This window comes from Pseudopipra pipra, chromosome 2 (assembly GCF_036250125.1).
Source record: "Pseudopipra pipra isolate bDixPip1 chromosome 2, bDixPip1.hap1, whole genome shotgun sequence".
NCBI lineage: Eukaryota > Metazoa > Chordata > Aves > Passeriformes > Pipridae > Pseudopipra > Pseudopipra pipra.
In genome coordinates, this window is record NC_087550.1 from 104,739,668 (window position 1) to 104,761,886 (window position 22,219).

Genomic DNA, 22,219 nt, shown 5'->3' on the forward strand with positions numbered 1-22,219 from the left:
CTTCACTTGATAAGCATAAGTTTGAATGGCTTATCGCTAGTTTATGAAAGGCCAACATTTTGAGGAAGTTTCTGCTGTTAAACTTTTGGGGGATTCTGCACTATAGGCATAATACTACGGTGTCAAGATTAGTATCTAGAAAATGAGAATTGGTTATTCTGCACAGGAACGCCCTTTTGGTCTGTTATGAAGTATTGTTAATAGTACTGGCAGAAGGATCTTTCTATGCACCCATTCAGTCAACATTTAGAGCTTCTTTGCCGTCAATACAACATGAAATGTTTGTATTCTCCAGTAGTTACTAAGGTCAGAAATTAGAAGTATAGTGAACTCTCTTCAATCCCAGCACTTCTTTTTTCAAGGAGTTAAATTCCAAAAATATAGCAGGAAAAAACTCTTTCTAAGCAAAACTCAGCATTTTTCAATATTAGATTAATTTTAAGGTATACAACAATACTCTTGTACTTCCTGTTTTGCTGTTTTGCTTTTCCTTGAGTTTAGGTATCTCACAAACCAAGCCACATAAGGCTTTCCTTATTAGGTAGACATGTTATTAAGTAGACTACAGCAAACCAAGTTTTCTTCTCATTTAATTTTTCTGTGTCTATGTAGAGACTGTTAGAAAATCTTGCTATAATTTTCAGCCCTACAGTGATTTAATAAAGTTAGTTAAACTAAGGAAGAAAAAGGTGTGCCTAATTCATGAGATAGAGGGAGAGATGTGATTAAGGAACGATCCTGTTTGGACTGGAATGATAGCTAGAATGCATGATTATTCTGCAAGGAGGGTACAATTTATTTACCTGTGACTAAATGTTATTTCGTGAGGAGAATGCCCAGGGGAATAATGAATAATAATAATCTCCCATTGATTCTGTGTGTTCTGAGGATGCAGTACCTGATTTAACAGCATCTGCAGGCATAAACTGAAGCTTTTACAGTTAATTCTTAAGCTGTAGAACAGATGGGGGGACTTGACATTTAATTTAATGCCTACTTACGCACCTTTTACTGTAAAGTAGACTTTTTCTTTACAATGTTAGTTTAATTAAGGAATTAACTGGATTCTGTATGTTATTTACTCGTTACGATTTCAGCAGTAGCTCTACTGATCACCATTTTTATGAGCATTGGCAATAATCTTGCTATGCTGAAGGGAAAAAGATGTAATCAGAGGAGTCAATTTTATAAGCACAATGCATAAGCATTCTTAGATCTGTCTCCTTAGCATGAGTGTTTTTTAGTCAGTTTAAGAGCACACAAAACTATTTCTTTAGCTTTCTGAACTATAGTCTGTTTATGGCTTTTTCAAATAAAAATGTATAATATTTAAGGATAATCTTGATTATTTCTCTTTCTCTTTTGAACCAGCCTCTTATTCCTAGAAGTCCTACAAGCAGTGTTGCTACGCCATCCAGTACTATCAGCACACCTACAAAAAGAGACAGCTCTGCCCTTCAGGATCTCTACATACCCCCTCCTCCAACAGAACCTTATGTTCCAAGGTAAAAAATATCATTTCAGGGTACAATTCAATGTAAAAAATATTTTTGAGGTAACTGAACATTTCATTCCTACCCATTTATCAACCTGCCCTGCAGAATAGGCTGTATTTTGCAGGTGAACTGATTATTAAGGGTAGATATGTTGAATCAGACCCACAATGTTCTGAATCAATGTATTGTCTGCAAAACCAACAGTAGCCTTTAGAAAAGAGGGCTTAGTACCCTATTTTATCAAATATGGGGTAATCAATTGACTGTAACAGTCTTGTCCTCTTTCAGAAGAGCAAAAGTTACCTGAGACCCTGAATCTGTAACCAGAAAAGAAGTTTCAACTTCAACAACAGAAATTATTAGTCCTGCCATAATGTTTTCTTTTTTAGATATATTTGATTAGATAGCATTATAGCCATAATGTTTTCTTTTTTAGATATATTTGATTAGATAGCATTACAGCAAATTTCAGGACTGTGTTTTGGTGTGGCCACTCTGCTAGATTGTGCAGTGACTGTGCTGTTCCCTGTAAATGTACCTGCTACTCTGACCTGCCACCTGGAACAGGCATTGCCATCTCTTCTGGGTTTCTGAGCCAGAAAAGCAGCAGATCTTTCTTGCAGATTCATCGACCTACCTTTACGTGACCTCAAATGATGCAGTGTAATTGTATAATGTACACAGATGCTGCTTTCCTAAAATTTTGAGAGAATTATGGTCTACAAATAATAAAGAAGTAGCTACCCAAAAGTCTAGGAATGTATTTAAGAGGAATCAGAATTTTTAAAGCTTCTGTATTCTTACACAGAGGCTATCACATGTCTGGTCAATGTATTTTTAAATTACTTCTTGCTTTTCTTTTAGTTAGTCTATTAGTTTAGTTGTTTAGTTCTTGGAAAGTCTGTAAGGGCAGCATGTCCTTTCTTGTACCCGGGTTTCTCGTAGCTGAGTTTTTCTTAGACTTTCCTATCAGTAACTCTTGTAGCCAATTAGTGAGACGTATGACCTGATACTGGCAAGATTTTCCAGGGAGTCATCCAAGAGTGAGGTATAAGGCATATTAAATTGCTTCGTGGGGAGCAAAATTTGTGATTCTATGATAAATTCTTACTCTTCAGAGATATGAAAAACCTTCCAGGGCAAAAGAGTGACTTTGCACTTCATGGTGATGTCACAAGCCTTTCGTGAAGCCTTGTGTCCCATGTTCCTTCCTCATCCCTGCCTCATCTGTACCTGGCTTGGTTACTATTTCTTGGGAAAAAAAAAGGCCATTTTATTTCAAATGTGACATGTATAACACAGTTGAACTTGCTGATGTAATTAGTTTAATGTTTGTCTTAGAGTGAGATAGACAAACATAATGCATTCACTATTTTTTTGTCTTTTAATTAAATAAAAACAGTCAGTCATGACATTTGACTTGTTTACAGAAATTGAATTTATATTTTATCTCCCTCATAATAATATTTTATTATGCTTATGTAAATGTTTTAAAGACATGGTTTTCAGAAAATTGAGGATAAAGAACCAAGTATTTAATTCTAATCCATTAACAAAAAAGCTGGGAAAAAAGCCCCCAAAACACAGTCTTAGGTTTATTTCTTTTTGAATGCAGTAGCTATATGGTGAAGACTTGTTGCTTCTAAAACTATACCATCTTAAAAGAAGTAGTGCCTTTGTAATGCTTCTGATCATGTTTGCCATCACAAAAATACTTTTATTTGATAAGAAATGCATCCTCTTTATTGAAGTATTTTTAGTGATCATTCAGAACTCAGTTTTTGAGTTCTGCTCTAGAAATTGAGATCTTCAAAATGTATTTTCATTATTTATTAATAACATCTCTGAAATCATTATGATAATGCAGTAGTTTGGACCAATTCCGATTAAATCTTATAATACATATTAGCACAAGCTGTAATCTTATGGAGAGATTAAGCTTTGTTCATTTGAAATTTTTTATCACCGTAATCCTAATGGACTATACTTTATTACACCTGTCACATAGTGCACAGTGTTTCTGCATAATTTGTTTTTGCATTACATCAGGGTTTTTGTCCATGATTAACTATATTAAATCATGTCTTTATTTTGGGTATTATCAAACTGTTCAGCATGTGTTTCTCAGTTTGTCGTTGACATTCCAAAAGAAAAAACCAAAACAAACTAGCCCTCCTTTTCTTACTGGAATAGAGTAAAAGACTTGACATTTTTACAGAAATTGTTAAATCCAAAACCAGGCCACCTTAGTGATGATACCCACAGACAGCACAACTGCTGACATAACTGCACATGGATGGCATGACAAAAAGGGACCAACAATTTCCATGTGGTAGTTGCTTAGAAGTGTTGGTTGTAAGTCAGTGCCTGCTCAAATTTGTGAAATGCCTTTGGGGATGAGAACTGCAGCCTTCATCTCCAGAGGGCTGTGGCAAAGGATGTTTGCCTGGTGGCTCTGCACTTAACTCCGCACTCACAGTAAAGATCCCTCCAGCTCGGGCTGCGCTGCTTTCCTCATGCCAGCCCCGATGAGGGTTGCAGCACTGATTAGCATCTGGCTGTTTTGTATCAGTCTCCATTGTGTTACTCCAGTGCTGGAGTCCCCCTGCACTGTCATCACTGGAAGTCTTTCTGTGATCAGAGGTGACTCCACAGCCCTGCTGAGGCTGCACCATCCCCCCTCACTGAGCCAACACCAACCCTGCTCTGCGAAAGCAACCTGCCAAAGCAGGGACAGAAGGACTCCAGCAAAAGGCATATGGCCCCAGCTTCTCTCTTGAATGTCTCCCATGCATTTGGCTGCCCAGGAATAACTGTCTGATTAGGTCTTTTGCAACCCTCTCCAGGCACAATTCTACCAGCAGGTTTACTAAATAAGCCCTGGTTAACCTAGTACAAGAGAGGACTCCTAACCTAGTACAACTTGCTCTCTTGGTTGATGCCTTTGAGTAGTCTGCATTTTCAAAGAGTGGGGCAGGGGTGCAGGAAAGCAAAAATTATTATCTTGAGGATCTGACACAAACTCCAAAGTGAGCACTGTCCTGGGATAGCAGCTTATGAGCTGCTATATGGTGTTACACACCATATTTGGTACTGCATGGATGTACCTGTACAACTTCTAGACCTGGATGGATTTTGCAAGATTATGTCAGATGTCCGTACATCATCTGCACGTGGTTCTTCTTAATCTGAGGTTAATTTGTAAGGAATCAGATTGAGTTTGCTGGTGCTCCATATAGCCATGTCTTAAAACTATATGATATATTTTAAAATGCAAATCTGGAAAAGTAAGGTAAACATTATTCCTCTGCCCTAAATCACAAGGGCAAAAATAACAAGAAATAAAAAAGAGTACCTGCACATCAATTTTATTTCTATAATTCTTTTCAAGATAAACCAATGAGGTGGATAAGTCTGTAAAAGAATTGAATAAGCAGAGATGTGTGAGGTAACTGGGATATACAGGCATACATATGCATATATAAGGTGTGATCCTGATGTGGGTGGATGTCATCATCTGTTTTGGTGCATGAAATACTGATATAGGCCCATGTTTATTGAAATGTTTGCAGTTGAAAAACATCAATGTTTTATCTCAATATACTAAAGCCCTCTCTTTTTAATTAAAGGGATGAAAAGGGAAATCTCCCCTGTGATGATGTTGGCAGACATATAGTGGGCAAACCGGTTCATACAGGATCCGAATCTCCAAACTCATTTCTTGACCAGGAGTATCGGAAACGCTTTAATGTGGTTGAAGAAGATGCAGTTTTATACTGCTATGAATATGAGAAAGGAAGAACAAGTGGTCCTGGAAGGAGAGAGAGCACACCGACATATGGTATGGCATTGATCTAATAAAGATAATCACCTTTCATTGATTTTAGGATTTTCGTGCATCTGCTTTTGTTTTTAACCATGAAAATATTTCTGGGGCCATTGATTTTGCTAAAAATTCTATACTACTTTAGTCCAATTTCAATCTAAGAGCTTTATTCTGTTAAGGGAAAAAAAAAATACTTAACACGTTAGGGAGAGCAAGTCCAGTTTTATATCAATGGTTTTTCTGAATATAAATTATATAATTTTGTTATCAACTTAATTTTCCAGATTATGTTTCAGTATCATTTTATAGAAAAAAGCAGCTAGCAGAAGCCCATATTTTTTTACTAAAAATACAGGATGAAATTGTTCTCTCAGTATAACAGCAAGGCTTGTATAAGTTTAGTAATTCATTGTTGGAAATATTTTCCCAGATATAATAATGATCACAACCACTTCAGGTTTACCAAGAGATGACATGCTGCTTTCATGCTGCACTGCTCTCTAAAACTTTTTAATTTTTCTTTAGTCCTGTAACTTCCTATATGGGAAGTGATGACAATTATATATAGCAATTCCTCTTTATTTGAGATTATAGGTTGTTTAAGGAAGAATTTTGCGTGTAAACATGCACATGTATTCATGCTACTTCCACATCTTGGATTTTTCCTTATTTGGGATGAAAATTCAGAAACAATTTCTGGGGAGAGTTTTGATGCTCAAACCCTTGTACTCTCAGTTATTTTCCCTTTGAACCTGTTGGAACTCTTCCCTTACCTATAGTAACTTGTTTCAGCTTTGGACTGGGAGAATTGGGAGTTTTTTTGCCAAGTAAAAATTGGACAGGCATGGAGTTATTAGGCTATAGAAGAAAATGAAGCGGAAATATCATGTTTAAAAAAAAGTATTTTGACTGCTATGGTGTTAACTGAGCACACACTTGAATATTTTTTCACCCTACTTGCTATGTTTCTTCAATTTTTAAACTGAGCACAAGCTGTATTTTGGAGTTGTTATAGTAATCCTGTCATCATGTAGCTTTGTGAAGAAAATTGATGTAACTTATGAGGAAGCATAGATTTAGTACATCATGCAGCCAAGCTTCAAAATCACCTGGGAACCTTGATATAAATTGAGCTTGAGCTGTGTAAAGTATCCTCAGGACCTGGAGCAATGTGCTTGCACAACATTAAAGGTTGCATTTTCATAAAATGCACCTTTTCTACACAACTACATGATCCTGCTGCAAAATCTTCAGTATCCTTTTGATTTCAAAGTGTTTTCTAACAATGCCCATTGAGTGCAAAATAACTACTAAGATTTTTGAAATAAATGTATCAATTTTATTGCTCAAGTATTTCAGATAATACAATTGGTGAATACAGTCAGTTCCATTACCAGAGATGTACTCTCTGTTCCAGACGTTAAATTTTAATACTGGTGGTTGAAAGTGAAAAAAACCGCATTTCTTCTTCAAGGACTTTTAAATCTATTATTTTGTTATAGGATAGCTTTTTTAGCCTTTTTTTTTCTGTTAGCAGAAAGGGTTATAAAGACATGGATCAAAGACTGCACTGAAAGTCAATCATTATTTAACACATTTGTTATACAGCTTTTCACGTTTGATCTCACTTCTTTTTTAATGAATTCACACCATCAAGTCCATTTCATTTAAATGTGTTTTCTAAAAATATTCTGAAAACATTTCAGCATTAAATTCTAAAGTTTCCCACATATGGCATTTGTTATCATAAGGTTTGTGGTTAGGCATGACCTTAGGTTTTCACAGAAATCCGGAAAATGGCAATAACTCTCTTCTGGCTTATGGTGATCCATTAAAGAAGGTCAAAGAGAGTTCCAAGGCCTAGCGAAATTGCTTTTAACATGTACTGATCATTAGTTATGTGATGGTGTCAATTTTTTTTAAAAAATAACTTCTCAGTCCTCTTTCATGAGAGGTTAATAAGGCCCTCTATAATTTCTTTTTTGGAATATTTTGACTTTTTTTGACTGTTAACAAAGAGACTTCTCTTTTATGCTCTTACTGGCTTTGTATAAATTTGCTAGTTGGCCTTGGAAAGCTTCTGTTCATATCCCAAGGAAGAAATTTCCTGAGTGTAGTCAGCAGGGAAAAGAGATTTAGGGAATTCATGGGAGTAAAAAAGAGGGTGACTAGGAGAGGTAACAGGTAAATGAAACTTAAGGAAAGAAACAAATTTGATCATCGCAGTTTTAGTGCCAGATACAAAATCAGGTGAAGGTTTTGTATAAAATTTGTTATGTTACTTTTGATAACCATCAGACTCTACATAATTTTGTAGCTTTTGTATTTTGTTAAGTGTGCAGTATCTGTCAATAAAATATTGTGGGTTAAACCTTACAAAGAAAATAAAGTTTTATTTCTAGAAAAAGAAACTGTTCAAAGCTACTTCTGATCAAGTAAACATAAGCTGAATATATCCCTACTCAGGAAATGACTTCATAACTGTGTGTGCTAAATCTCATTGGCTTCAATCAGACTTAAATATGTGTCCATAAATAGTAAAAGGAATGATAAATAAAAAGTTTAAAATATACATTATATTCCTGAACAGTGATGTATTTGTGACCTGATCCTGTGGTTTTTACAGAACATACAGCTTTTTTGTCAATTTTTTTTCAAAAGATAATAAAAACTTTTACCATTATGCTGCCTGAATGGTATTGGCATGTTTTCCATGGACACAATACATCTGTAGGGAGATAAACATTTGAATATTTGTTTTCCTTATAAACAGGTCTTTCTTTTTCGATGTATCGTGGGTTTAACCTCAAAAATGTGGAATAAGACCTTTATGTAGGGGTTCTCTACTAAAACAATTTTCAAGACTTCTGAAGTTTCTACTTGTAGCTTTGCTACTTTTAAAATCAAATTATTTACCCAGTTTTTGGTTTTGTGACTGGTAGATTAATTTAAAGAAGAATGGAGGCTGACCTTGTTGGGAAAACATTTTGTTTTCAGTCTTACAGATATTGTGCTGTGTGCTACTCTGTGTTTTGTTTAACTTTCTAGAGAATTCAGACCACTCTAAGTAACCTCACTAAGTTTCATAGCACATTTTCACTGATTTCCAACTATATTTGTGCAATCCTTAAGCAGGAATCATAGTTTACAGCATTGTTTTAAACCAATTTGGCAGCTTCCAATCAAATTTAAAAGACAGGATAGTTTTCAGCTTTTCTGTCTTCTACTGGTTAAAGTCAAAGTGAATTTGGCAATAATAATGTATTTTGCTTTCTGTGGATGAAATGCTACAAAAGAAATTACATGTAGAGGTTTTCTACTTCCTTTCTTACTCACTGATGGATCTTTTAAGCCCACCAGCAAATGTGCTGTTTGTGAAGGTACTTTAGTGATATGCACACATTTCTGTTACCAACAATTCACATATGCTTTAAAACAGTTCTCCCATGTGTGTGCCAGGAGCTTCCAGAATAATAAATAGATATTGTTCAGTTGAAAATTTGATTGCGTTTGTCAGTGTCAGACATCAGTCCGATGAAGATTTTGTAGGACACTGGGTTTATTTTCTAAACTTAAAAAAAAAAAAATCCATCAAATACTTAGCTGCTTTTTTTTCTGTTAAAGAAAGCAGAACTCCTATCTTAACCTCTTGGTCAGGGGAAACACTGCATCCTCTTTCATAACCAACACTGTAGAATAGCAGCTTAGCACGTAATTTGTTCTTTCTTCTAAAGAATGTTAGTTTAATGCTGCCTTATGGTGTGTGATCTCAATTTTTTTCTCTCTTTCCAGGGAAGCTAAGGCCTATTTCTATGCCAGTAGAATATAACTGGGTGGGGGATTATGAAGATCCCAATAAAATAAAAAGAGATACTAGGAGAGGTAAGTGATTTGAACACACCTTTTATACAAGGCATTATGGATTTTATTTTGCTTTAAGCTATATATTTCAACCTCATTTTGCTGCTTGCTTAGCTATATATTTTTGTGAACCTGTTTTGGGGTTTTCTCTATCACATATACCTAATTTTTTGCAGCACGTATTTTAGAATTGAGGAAGTTGTTTAGCCAGGAAAAAGAAAGTCATGACTGCAAAGCCAGGCAGTTTATCTGAGCTTCATATTGGCATTTCATTGATTCAGCTGTACTATCCTGTCCATTTTGGAAGTGTCCTTAATTTTATAATACTAGAGGACAAATGTGTGGTTAATACTGCTAAATCTTTTTTATGCATAAATGAGAATTTTATATGTCATATCTCTCTGCCTTCCTGAGTTCTTTTTGGATGGAAAACATTCTAGAGCAGCATGGGATTCACCTCAAAATCATAGAGGTTTAAGTTCTTCCAAATTTTGGGTTGTGAGGCTTGGATACATAACTCCACATACAAAATTATGACCTCTGAGATGGTTACTATCACCCAGGAATAAGATGTTACAGTAATGATAGATCTTTCTTGTAAAATATGAACTAAATGTTCAGTAGGGATCAAAAAAGGAAACACTTAGGAATTATTAGGAAAAGAATACAAGACAGATTTAGACAAATTCTTATGCTGCTGTGTCAGTTGTTGCTTATAGGGTGAGTGTGTGCAGTTCCAGTCTCTTTAATCTCTTAAGAAAAATGCAGTAGAATTGAAGAAGGTTTAGGAGACAACAAAAATTAATCAGATACCTGAAGTTACTTCCAAACCAGGGTCAATTAAACAGGCTGACCATCATCAGCTGGGGGAATTTAGGCAGGATATAATAAACGTTTATAAAGTCTTGTGTGGAATGAAATAAGGAAGTAGGTTTGTCACTGTTTAATCTGAAACAAGACTCAAGAGATCAAATGTCTCTGGTACATGCTGGTTAAAAAGAAAATGAGCAGGCTTCTTGTGCAGTCTGGGTTGAAGCTAAGGCACCTCTTGCCACAGGAGGTTGTGCATACTAGTTCACATTAATGCAAGAAAGACCAGGCAATTTTGTGAGAGTGAAATCTGCTGAGGTTTCCTAAATTCACAAACATTGCTTCTGGGTCAGGATGTCTCTAAGCTGCAAACTGGTAGATGCTTCAGGGTATTCAGGGAAAGTGTGTATGATATGGCGAATGATTTCCAATGAGTGTTCAAAGCAAATTACTTTTAAATGTATGGCACCAGTGACATTTGTGTTCATTAGGACTCCTGCTAAAAATAGCAAAAAAAATTATCATAAGTCTATTATTGCTCATTTTTTTAGCACTCGAAGACAAAATTTATTGATGTAGGGTTTCCCTTATGTTCTGTTCCCTTTATTGTCAAGTATATCAGAAAACTGTAAGATTCACGAATTTACCCTATCAAAAGTTTATTTTCTTATTCTATCTGAACCAAAGAAGCAAATGTGTTTTGTTAATGAAATAGTCTTGAAGAATTAAAATTGACAGTAGATCTTAGCAAGAATACTGTATGTTTTAGAAGCAGGATTAACAGGCATACAGCAGTTCACAATGATCTTTTGCATTACTTCTCTTTCAACAGAAAATTCATTGCTTCGTTATATGAGCAATGAGAAAATAGGTCAAGAAGACTACATGTTTCAAAGGAATAGCAAAAAGGATACTGGGAAAAAGTCCAAAAAGAAGGGAGACAAGAGTAGTAGTCCAAGTCACTACTCGCTTTTGCCTAGTTTACAAATGGACTCACTGAGACAAGAAGTCATGGGCACACCTGGACCAGAAACTGCTTTGTACCACGTGAGTAAACATAACATTAACAAAAAACATTTGTCTGTGCTCATGGTAAGAGACTGCCTTGGTTTTATACTGGTGTTGAAACCTTTTTTGGACTGTTGCTGTTGCACTGCTTCCTATTCTTCAGACAATGACTACATCTCAAAGAAGTATTTTAGAATTCTTTATTTTGCTTTTAAAATGTGGGATGGACACCGATGTTTTATCTCCTTGATCTACAAGCTATCATATTTAAAATGCAGTGTGGTATCTCTGCCTTGACTTACTTGTTACTGATGGAAAGGGAAGAAGCAGCACTTTCCAGACTACCTAGAAACCTTCTTTCCAGCATCATTGTCCCTGCAACATGCTAAGTGTTGTCAGACAACCCCTTTACTACAGGTACTTGAAAGGCCTGATATTGGCAGGAAAACCTGTGGGAGACGTTTGTTTTCATTTGAGGTAAGGGGAGCCCTTATGAATGTAAATGTTTTTAACAAATAGCCCTCAATAATGCAATTATAAATGTAAAAGGAGGGACTCTTATTAATAGGATATAAAAGTAAAATTGCAGTAACTTGCTAGTTTTTAAATGTGTCAGAAAAAAGGAGTTAGAAGATCACAATATATTTTAGATATGATAACATATTCACCCCATAGAATTATTTATGTTTTAGATCTCAGTAAAAGATGCCAATGTAGAGAATATATACACAGTAACTGTACAGCAAAACAATAGAAATAATTGACACTATCTTCATGTATTAACAAAGAGTATGTAATTTAGATCCCAGTGTCCAAAGGAGATACCAATGTGGGCTTGTTAGGAAGTCTGCTCTGAAAAACTAGCGGGTTGAGCTTCTCTGAACCTTTCAGGCAGCTTACAACTTGGCCTCATATTGTAAAACATCACTGCTGATTCTTGCAGTATAATTGGTGTAGATTAATTGAGACTAATGGAGCTTTAAATCTTTTGATACCATCTGAATGCTTGGTCCACTGGCTTCTAAAACTGTATGCTGCAGTGTGTAAGTCTGATAAATGTCAGCGAATATTCATTTAGTAAGTGCTTGTGGTGCACTTTAATTAAATCAGGCCTCCAGATTCAAGAATTGTTCTTTCCTTTCTTTATTTTCTGTAGAAATTTAGGTAAGACAACAAACTTTTTTTTCCTTACATTCTTATTTCCAACTTTAGTTCTACGCTCTTTTTCTGAGTTGGAAAGCTGATAGTGGGGAGATTTCCATTTGCAAAGACAGATTGATATGTATTTTCCCTAATACACAGAGCTGGGGATATTGCAAGTGTCCCCAAACTGTCCTCTTCGTAATGTCTGCAGTCTTTCCTGATCAGTGCAAGAGTGAGTGAAATCAAATATTTACAGAGAAAAATAGAAATATTATTTGTGTAAGGAAGGACTTTCTACCCTATCAAGAACAACGTAGTCAATTTGCGACACTTTCCATGCATTAAGAGAATTCTCATCTTTCAGTAACTTTTCTTAGCATATGATAAATTCTTGACACTATGCAGTGAGAAAAACTTCTTTTTAAGGTGCCATCTTTGGTTTTACTCGTTTCCTCTATTATCTATTACGTCTAATTTCCAAATTATGCACAAAGATAAATGATTTACACAGGAACTGGAAGATTCTTCAATATTCTGGTGTAGAAGTTAATGAGCAACAGAAAACTTATAATTGAGAAGCAGCACTTTTCATGTACTTTGGATATCCATCCACAAAACACTTGAACTGCTAACACCACAAATTCCACCAGTGACTGCTAATTCTTCTTGTGCGTCATTACCATTAAAGGATGGTTCTCTCTATAATGCCATTAAATCTTCAGCATCTTTTTGGAAATTTGGTAGGAGCTTATTCATTTATATAAATAAATAAAGGTTATTCATCTGTTAGAATACAAATCAGTATTGATCTGCTAGCTGCCTTTGAAGCAAAATGCATGAAGTAAACAGAAAGAGGAAGCTTGGGCCATTGATTTGTCCCAGGGGAAATGGGAAGGAGCCCTTCACAAAGCATTTACAGCCCTCTGTAGCTGAATATTGCTGATGCTATCACTGGAAGTTGGCTGCTATCATGCAGTACAATACAGTTTCCTTTTTGTGGTGATGACATCCAAGCATTCTGGCTTATGAAACCCTAATCTGGTTTGCACATGGGGCTATATGTCTTTACCACAGAGCAGAGCCAAAGGTTTTGTAATAAATCCAACAGAACTTTTTTAAAATCTCAAAAAAACAGTGCAGTGAGCAGATAAAGAATGGGGAAGTACAGATAAAACACAAGGAACTCATATCTCTTTACAGTACAATTTTATTAAACTATAGATAGCAAATAAGACAATGAAAACATAACATTGTGTTCAACTTCCAAATTGCATCTTAAAGATCACTAAAAAGTGTCTGCCCTATTACAGTGTTACCAAATTTTGTCTCCCAATATAGGAATTTACAGGTTATAATCAAATAAGTTTTTAGCCTTCTCTTGCTTAAAAGAAACAGAATGAGCATCTTGGGGTTTTCATCAGAGACTGTGTGTTCATATCCTTTCCTCATTCTCATAATTCTTTCAAATCCTAATATTTAATCCTAAAGTATCCTAAGCATCCTTCCTAAAGTATGTATGCCAGAACAGAACATCAGTTTCCAGGAGCCGGATAGAAAGATAATATAACCTTTCTCTTTCTGTTCACTACCTCTCTGTTAAAATATTTAAAGGACTGTTTACCTATTTTAAGCATAGCCTTGGAGCGGGTGTGTGTTTATTACTTGGGTTTAGTTTTATTTTTTTCTGTAATGGCACTTTTTCAAATCACTCATTTGCAAAACTGGTGTTCCCAATCTAATTATTTATATCTTACATTTTTTCTTCTTAAATATATAACATTGTGTATGGTTGGTCATGTTGAAACATATGACTTCTTGGATATGTTTGCTGAATTATCTATGTCTCTAAAGCAACCCTAAGTATGAAATATATGAGAGTAAGGGCTCTGAACCCTCAAATAGGGCCACTGTGATTCCCAAGTCCATAACATGGAGTATTGAAGGTCCAGGAATATGGGGTCTGCTGTGGAACAGAATTACCAAAATTGTTCTTCTGAAATTATCCTTTTAATATGCATATTCTGTGAAATAGGAAACATGGACATTTAATGTTTTCTTTTTTTTTCTTGTATTTTCTTTTTGCTTTTTTCTGAGCTTCCTGGAATAGAAGCCATGCTGCTCACTCAGCGTTCAGGTCTCATGTCATTCACTGGTCTTTGATTCTGTGTTACCTCTGTTCAATGATGTTTTCATTCTATTTTGAGTCCCTTGATATAAATGATAAATAATTTTGGACTAAAGATGATTCCCAATGGTTAACGATGAATTCCCCTTAGAATTCCAGGCCTCTTTCCTTTTGAATTTTTCAGCCATTGATGTGAGCAGGTTGATTACCTTTTTACTGTGAAGGTTTTCTGCAGAAAAGCAGCTTTTACAATTATGCTGACTTCAACTCCTACTGCTTTTATACATGGCTCTATAGAAAAGAAAAATCATTGATCAAAAAACTGCACTGCTGAATTAAATTCAACGGAAATGGTATGGTTTTGTGCTGTAAACAAAGTGGATGGTGTTAAAAAATTACCATGGTAATGTAGAAGTGCCTGGTTGCTGTTTATTTGCTAAAAGTTATTCTGTGAAATGCCAGCAGATTCAAATTTTTATATTCTAAAGTGATCACAAGAATGTGGCAGTGTAGCATTTTTCTGACTCTCACAATGCTAAACTTGCATAAAATCACTGGTTTTAACAGCTTTGTTTATATCATTGACGTGTCATTGCAATCAAAAACCATGTGGTCAAGGGTGCATTTCAGTGACGGCCTTGAAAACTGAACAGCGTTTACTTGTGTGCACTGAACGTAACTGATGTGATGGCTGAGACCATAGCAGCAGAAAAACTAATTTGTGTTGTGCCTGTGAAGTAAACATCTCTTGTATCCACATTTGGTATTTTTGAATCATCACATACAAATTTTCTTCACTGCTTTGGGGTTTATTCCCCATTCTGGAAAGTGTTTCCAGTGTTATATTGATTTGTAGCCAAGTTGTTGGTTTTGCATTCTATTTTTCTTCCTTGATATTGCAAAAGAAACCAACATAGAGTGTTAAGGTTTTTATTAAGCCAAGGAAAACTGTTGGAGCTGTTGTTAATCTAGTGTCAAACCAGGTGTTCAATGTGATCTATTACCGTAGATAGAAAACAGCACAGTTAAAATTGTCTTGAACCTTTGGAGCACAAGAGATGAAAGCTCTGCCATATATTGTAGTTTCTTAAGTTCATTATGTTATTCTATATAGGAATTTCCTTAGTGCGTTGTGCTTTGTGTTTTTGTTGAAGGAAAATATTGTAGTTATTTAGGAGAGAGAAATAGTGTCATGGGTCAAAAGAAGTTCCACATCAGGTTAATAATAATCTGCTCCTAACTGGATCAATAGAACTTTCCTTTAATCTAGAAACAGCATTGCTACATGAAGAAAAGGTTATAGCCCATTGTATATAGTAGTATGATTACTTTCTCTTGTATAACTCCCTACTATATACAATAGGCTGAAACCTACGCCAATAAACTTGTATTATTTACCTTATTTCTTCTCTCTTCCTGCCTCTTATTATCCCTTTGCCTTTTCCAGTGTATGCTCCCTTGTTCATGTGTATTTAGCAATATCTGATTACTTGCTTGTCATAGGAAAAGTGACAGAAAAATAACAGCTTCTCAATTTGCTGTAATAACCAGCCTATTTTAAATAATTTAATTAATTACAGGACTTTTCTTGGTCATTTTAATTGCATTTGAAAATCAGGTAAGTTTAGTAGCAAGATGTAACATTTCAAGTTCATACATATGAAACAGGGGGTTCAGTGGAGAAGAGAAATCAAGGTTATGTACTTTGGGATTTTGATGAATTTACATGTGTAGATAGGTACATATGCACTATCTCTAATGTTCCAGTTTTACTTTTAATAAAGGAGAAATACAATAAAAGCTACCAGTTGGAGGTTTTGTGCTGCACATTGAATGAAATTAGTGCACGTTTGGGAAACTTATTCTTTTCCTCTTTAGCATGTGTAACTGTCCATGTGGTTGAAATGCAGCCTGGCAACTGTTAACTCACATGATCAATGGCAGTACTTGCTGCTTTGAGCACCCACAGAGAGCCACTTTCCTACACTGCCAGTGAGGACACTGAGGCAACAGAGGTGAGGGGTTTGACCAAGGCTACAATTTCAGTTGTCTCTCTCTGCCAGTCCCCTGAGTTTGCTGTACCACTTCAGCTCGGGGAGTTTCCTCAGCAGAGCTGGTGGGGCTGCATTAGTCTGGGCATGCAAAGTTAAGTTGGTTGCAACAGTGATCTTGTTGAGAATACTGTAAGTGAAGAAGATTTGTTTATGGACCTATTGCAAAAATCATCTTTTAGCTTAGAAGGTAAATTGGAGGGGAGATAATAACTTTTACATAAATTAGCTTCTACTTAAATCATGCATGTTTCCAGATATTTCTTGCCTCCTACAAACTCCTCCAGAAAAAATAAGGGAAAATGCTTTTTAAAAGTTCAATGCAACATATTCAGGCGTTGTCAACATAGAGAAGAATTTACCAAAAACTCCTGATTTTGAAAAGTTGGAAGTCTAAGTCAAGTGGTTGATTTTTCCTTTCTTCTCCTGTTCCTCTCTGCAGAAAGGCTGAAAGGAAGTAAAAAGTGGAAGTACTTAAACTGCACATATTTTTAATGAAAATACTTGACTCGAATGCACATGTAGTTTAAAACCTTTTAATTCTAGTACTCAATAACTAGCATTTAAGAAAGTGCAGAACATATGCATATTAGTTTCCTAATAAACTTGTACAGAAGCTACCCATCAATTTTTTGCAAAAACCTTCTATATAGATATGGCATCTAAAAAACCCTATATACTGGAGAATTATTTATAGAAAAAAAACAAGCAAAAATTACCCCACTGAAAAACTAACAATTTACTATAATTGTAAACATGACAGTATTTAAAGAACTTCCATTTGGTAAATTTTTTTTGTTATGATATTGGTAAATTAAAAAAAAAAGACTTTTTAGGGAAAAAAATTAAATATCAGTTGCACAGATTTTAAGTAGGTGTCTGAAATCTAGAATGTCCTTGTACCATTACAACAGATGGAGTTGGTACATTTTCTTCTTAAAAATGTTTAAAGTCCAACTATTTAAATAACAAGTTTTAAATAACAAGGCTCCCTTTTTCTTTTTCTCCTCCCTGTTTTCACAATAGTCTATAGTTAGACATGTAATTGTTATAGGATAAAAATCTAGCAGTTGATATCAAAGTCCAGTTTAACCTAAGTGCACAGTGCAAAATATTCTCCATATATATTTTCATAATTTTTTTAACATTTGAATTAGTGTTACTTCTTTGCTATGGTCTTTCATCTCCATTTAAATATAAGTATTAAACTGATACTGAAGCTTGCAGATAGATTACAGACTTATATGCATCAATCATCAGCAAAGGAAATTTTAAACTCCTTGAAAACATAAGTATTTGATGTAAAAAAGTTATATTTTTGTTACAGTTCAAAACATTGACATTTTTATATTCCCAGCTATGAAACTGCCCTGGATTTCAAATAATTTTCCAGAAATTAAATGAACATCATGTAGAGTTTTGGAAATAATTGTGAAATATTTCAGTCTATCTAATACCACAGTAAGAAAGCATTTTAAAACTAATTTCTCTAGTGCTTTGTTGTAAGTTAGGCCTTTACAGTCAAAATATAATGGTGCATGCTCTAGCTTCCACTGTAAAAGTCGGAAAACACAAACCTTAACCAAAAGTAGCACATGTGCTGTTGAAATTTCACAAGTGAGAAAACCGTCATTTTTCATGATTTTACGAAAATAACTCTCTCAGACTGGACTCCAGGTAGGCACCTGGATGCCTCAGCAGAAAAGTCCAATACTCTGAACTGCTGTGGTGCCCAAGCTTCTCTTCAAGTACTTGTATATTTCTGAAGGTCCAGCACAGTTTGGCTGGTAAAGTCTGAACAGTGTGACGTCCCTCTCTGGAGGTGACTGGAGCATCCCTTTCTTCTGTAGGTCACACTGGTCATATCTCAGTTTTTGTAGCCTTAGGGGAATGTAGGAGAACACTTTGGCCTGTTCTACAGCTTCAGCTCCTTGCTCATTTTCCCATCAGTGAACATGTAATGAGGAGATAAGGCTGTGTTGATCTCTAGATGCACCAGTGTGGAAAAGGAGGGAACTCTGCACTGCAGTAGAAACAGAGTTGAAGAGGCTTATGAATTTATAGAATAATCTGATTTGGAGTTCTTTTAAAAGATTCTAAGTCTATTCAGAGGCAAAAGTACTAGTAATATGTTTCATATAATGCAATGCAGAGAAGAATGTGCAATTTTTCTATGAAGGCATCATGAGCTTGTATTGATTTCTCGTCAGCCTAATGTAGTATAGTTCAGGTATAGACAGCCTTTTGCTCTTACAGACATTTCGAAAGAACGATTGAAAATTGAGTAAGGGGAAGAAGGATATGAGTAATAAACATACTGGAAAATTCTTACCTGTTGCCATCATGGTCTGAAACACCATCATATCTCACAGCCACAGTTGCCTCATTGGTCATGGGCAGGTTTGAATGTCTACACATTTGCACATGTTCTGATTCAGACAGAAGAGCAGCATCTCTCCCATTATTAAGCTGGAATAGTGGTTCCAGCTCTTTGTCAGCTTCTTCACTCTCAAAAGAAATCACCTAAATAATGCCGTATATTTCCCTTCATTTGAATACAGCACTTTACTATGTAACAAACATAAAACAAATGATAAAAACAGTATTTGTGTTGTTAAAATCTGTGTAAGAACTTCATCTACAAACCAAATGGTCAAACAGTTAACCAATAAGCAAAATATGCCTTACTTGTGACATTTGGAAATGATTGGGATTGCCGTAAGATTGATGTGCTTAAGGGTAATTTTAGATATTCCATTTGAGTTTGGTAAAAATGTGGTTCAAAATAATTCTTCTACATCTGTGATAGAAAAAGCAAGAGAGAAACAGCATAGAAATTCCTTGCTAAAAGAAGATGGCATTGTATTATTTTTGGACTAGTGCAATCAACATAGACAAATAGAGAGGCCTCCTCGGTCTAGTCCAAAAATCACTTAAATCACTTAATCCTATTCAGATATGTATTAAACTCCACATTCAAACATGGTATGAATTGCTGTTGCTAATGATGGGACCAATAAAAGGTGAATGGATAGCCAGTTGTCATAATTCCAAGTAAAATGGTGGACTGAGGGGAGGAAAAATGCCAGCAAGAGAAAGGCATCTAATGATTTTGCTATAGAAGAAAAAATACAAATGCCTCAGAAACCAGCAGAAAGTACATATGATAATAGCATAATTCAGGCTGGGAGGGACCTCAGGAGGGTCTGTAGTCTAGTCTTTGGCTCAGAGCAAGACCAGCTCTGAGGTCAGACAGGGCTTCTCAGGGATTTACCCAGTTGGATGTTAAAAACCTCCTGAGATGGAGACTGCATGAGCTCTCAGCCAGCCTGCTGCTCTACTTGGCTGTCCTTATGGCAAAAAAGTTGGAGATGAACAATAAAACAGATATTTTGGCAATAGCTGAAATGATAGCAACTTGCTTGGATTTAAGGCATAGTTTCTGCTGCATGATTGCTGATTAGCTAAAATCATTATGTGAATGTGACTCAATAATCTCACATCTGTTCTGCCAGTTCTAGACTCTCAGTCCTTTGAACTCAAGAGTGAAGAGAGTAGGTGTGCATATGCAGCTTTTATATATGAGTTCTGTTTAAGCATATATTTTGTGAAACATTAATACTTAATCTCCTCAGGAGGGTGTGCTAAGTTCTTTTAATTATATGGAATAATATGTGCATTGTTCTTAAGGTATATTATTCCTTTCAGAGATGAGAGAATATTTTCACATCTGCATTCCTTCTCTTTAAAAGAAGTAGTTAATACTATAAACTTTCTCTTATTGGGGAAGTGGTTGCCTAAATGAAATTTGAAGGCATTGAATATGGGAGATTTTACATCTATTTCTATATACACTGTGATCTTTACTAAAATCCAGAGTTAATTATTGCAGCAAAACAAAATGCTCTAGAGATGAGGTAAGATTGGTTTATGGAATGTCATGAAGCACAGTTGGAGTCTGTTGTGGAAAACTTTTGTTTTAAACTTTCTCTATTACCTTATTATGCATTGTGACCATGAGGGAAAAAAAATTGCTTGTTATAATTTCTTTCCGTGACAAAGCTGGGGAATTCTTTAAAAATGAGTCACTGTTAAGGTCATCTAGTCCAGCTCTGCCAGTCTAGATTTATTCCTTACTGCATAGAATATAATGGTCTGAAAATATAATTTTACATGGTCTAGAGATGTAGATCTGTACACTAATAAATCTCTCAGCTCAGAACATTTTGAATTTCCTTTCACATCCCCATTCTGTATTTTTTTCTTTTTCATAGAACCATTCCTGATTGTATCCTGCCTTTACTACCTGATAGAAGACTGTTACCTTTGTAGTTATTAACATTGTTTGTACATCAGTAAGCTGCATTATCTGCAGCTGGTACAATCACAGTAGCACAGCTGAGACACATTTTTTTAATGTAGAACAAATGGTTTAGTCCCTCAGTTACTCCCCTTTGAAAAAGAAAAGATTAAGTGCAGCATATTGTAGCAGGGAAGTGCATGTCAGGTATTGCAGAGAGGGGACTCAGCGTGAGTTATCACTGCAACATGATGGGAATGTCACATCTATGAGAACTTCCATCTAGGTCCTGACTTCTCAACTGGCTCCTCTCTGTATTCCTGTCTGCATAAGGGGAAGGGACCATAAAACCTTTCAACCAAGGACACTGGCTGGCATGTGTTGTGAAATTTGGCATTCTAAAAGACTGTACTGAGTGGTGAAAATGTTGTTTGAATTAATGGAGCACAGATGCCCATTTCACAGTGCCATTTTACCAAAATGCCTTTACAGGCAGCTCCGTTGTTTCTGAACAAGTGATTTTTTTTTGAAGTAGTGGTTTTGACTCCACAGGAGTCTCTGCCCCACTTATGCAGTGGTGGCCCCTTGAGCCTGTTGCTAACTCACAATGTGGGATATTGTAGAGTTTCACCTGGGAGGAAAATGGCTCTTTGCAGCAGTGTGGCTCCTGAACAGAAGCTGTTTTATTAGGTATTTCTATTGTACTGGAAAGAAGTGCTTGTTGCTTAGTGCCTGATCTCTGAGTCAGCCAATCTATCTCTTCTGCTGTGCTGGGGAGGAAAAAAAAGCCTTGTATTTTTCATATAGCGATAACTGCTTTTTGTCTGTTTCTCAGGTATACCCCTTTGCTTTCAGATTATCCCAAGTAGATAGTTTTTCCAACACTACAGAATTCTGACTTAGAATGTAGTGTAAAACTAATTTTGTAAGCTGGTTTGTACCCATAAGGTCACCATAACCGGCTCAGAATTAAAGACTTAATGTTACCTTTCCCCACCTTCTGAGGAGTGCTGTTTCATCTTGTGCCTGGAGGAAGTTTTACTGAATTGCAGCAAGTAATGTGACTTTTATCCTGGAATGAACTGTTCTTTTTCTACCTTAATTCATAGATGCAATGGAAGAGTTTGGTATGAATTTTAACAGAATGTGTTATGGCTTATGTAGAAATGCTTTTTCCCTAGTTTCCCTGTGGAAACTTCCCCTCAATTCAAAGCCAGAATAAGTTTTCTGTTTCTTTCACTGAAAGCATATTATGCCCAAGTGCTAACACAGAATAACTTGCAAGAGTGTATCTTCCTTACAGCAGAAATCTGTTTTCTCAGTTGTGCCCTTATTCATTACAGAGCACCTACATCCCCTTCACTTTTCTCTGTTGCACAATCAGACAAAAAAATATAAAAGACAAAAAAATATTGCTGTGGGACACAATCAGAAGTGTTGCTAACTGCTCCTGCAGAAGGAGGTGTATGTACTCTTTTCACATAAGCAAGCACCTATGTGTTGCAAGGGGGCATGGGACCTTTATTTTATGCTAACAATTTTTCCTCTAGAAAGACTGTGGGCCTGATGCAAGATTTTGTTAATGTCCTGGGGTTGACT

The 22,219-nt window shown here is 35.7% G+C and overlaps 1 protein-coding gene across 8 annotated transcripts in view; it reads left to right on the plus strand.

Annotated features, from left to right (window-relative positions):
• The window catches only part of CNKSR2 (connector enhancer of kinase suppressor of Ras 2), a 208,311-nt gene that overhangs the window by 121,108 nt on the left and 64,984 nt on the right, over nt 1-22,219 (plus strand). For all 8 annotated transcript variants that reach the window (XM_064646764.1, XM_064646766.1, XM_064646765.1 and 5 more), the window contains 4 exons: nt 1,372-1,505; nt 5,126-5,337; nt 9,115-9,204; nt 10,826-11,040. In XM_064646764.1, coding sequence (XP_064502834.1) covers nt 1,372-1,505; nt 5,126-5,337; nt 9,115-9,204; nt 10,826-11,040 — 651 coding nt within the window. The remainder of the gene's footprint in view (nt 1-1,371; nt 1,506-5,125; nt 5,338-9,114; nt 9,205-10,825; nt 11,041-22,219) is intronic.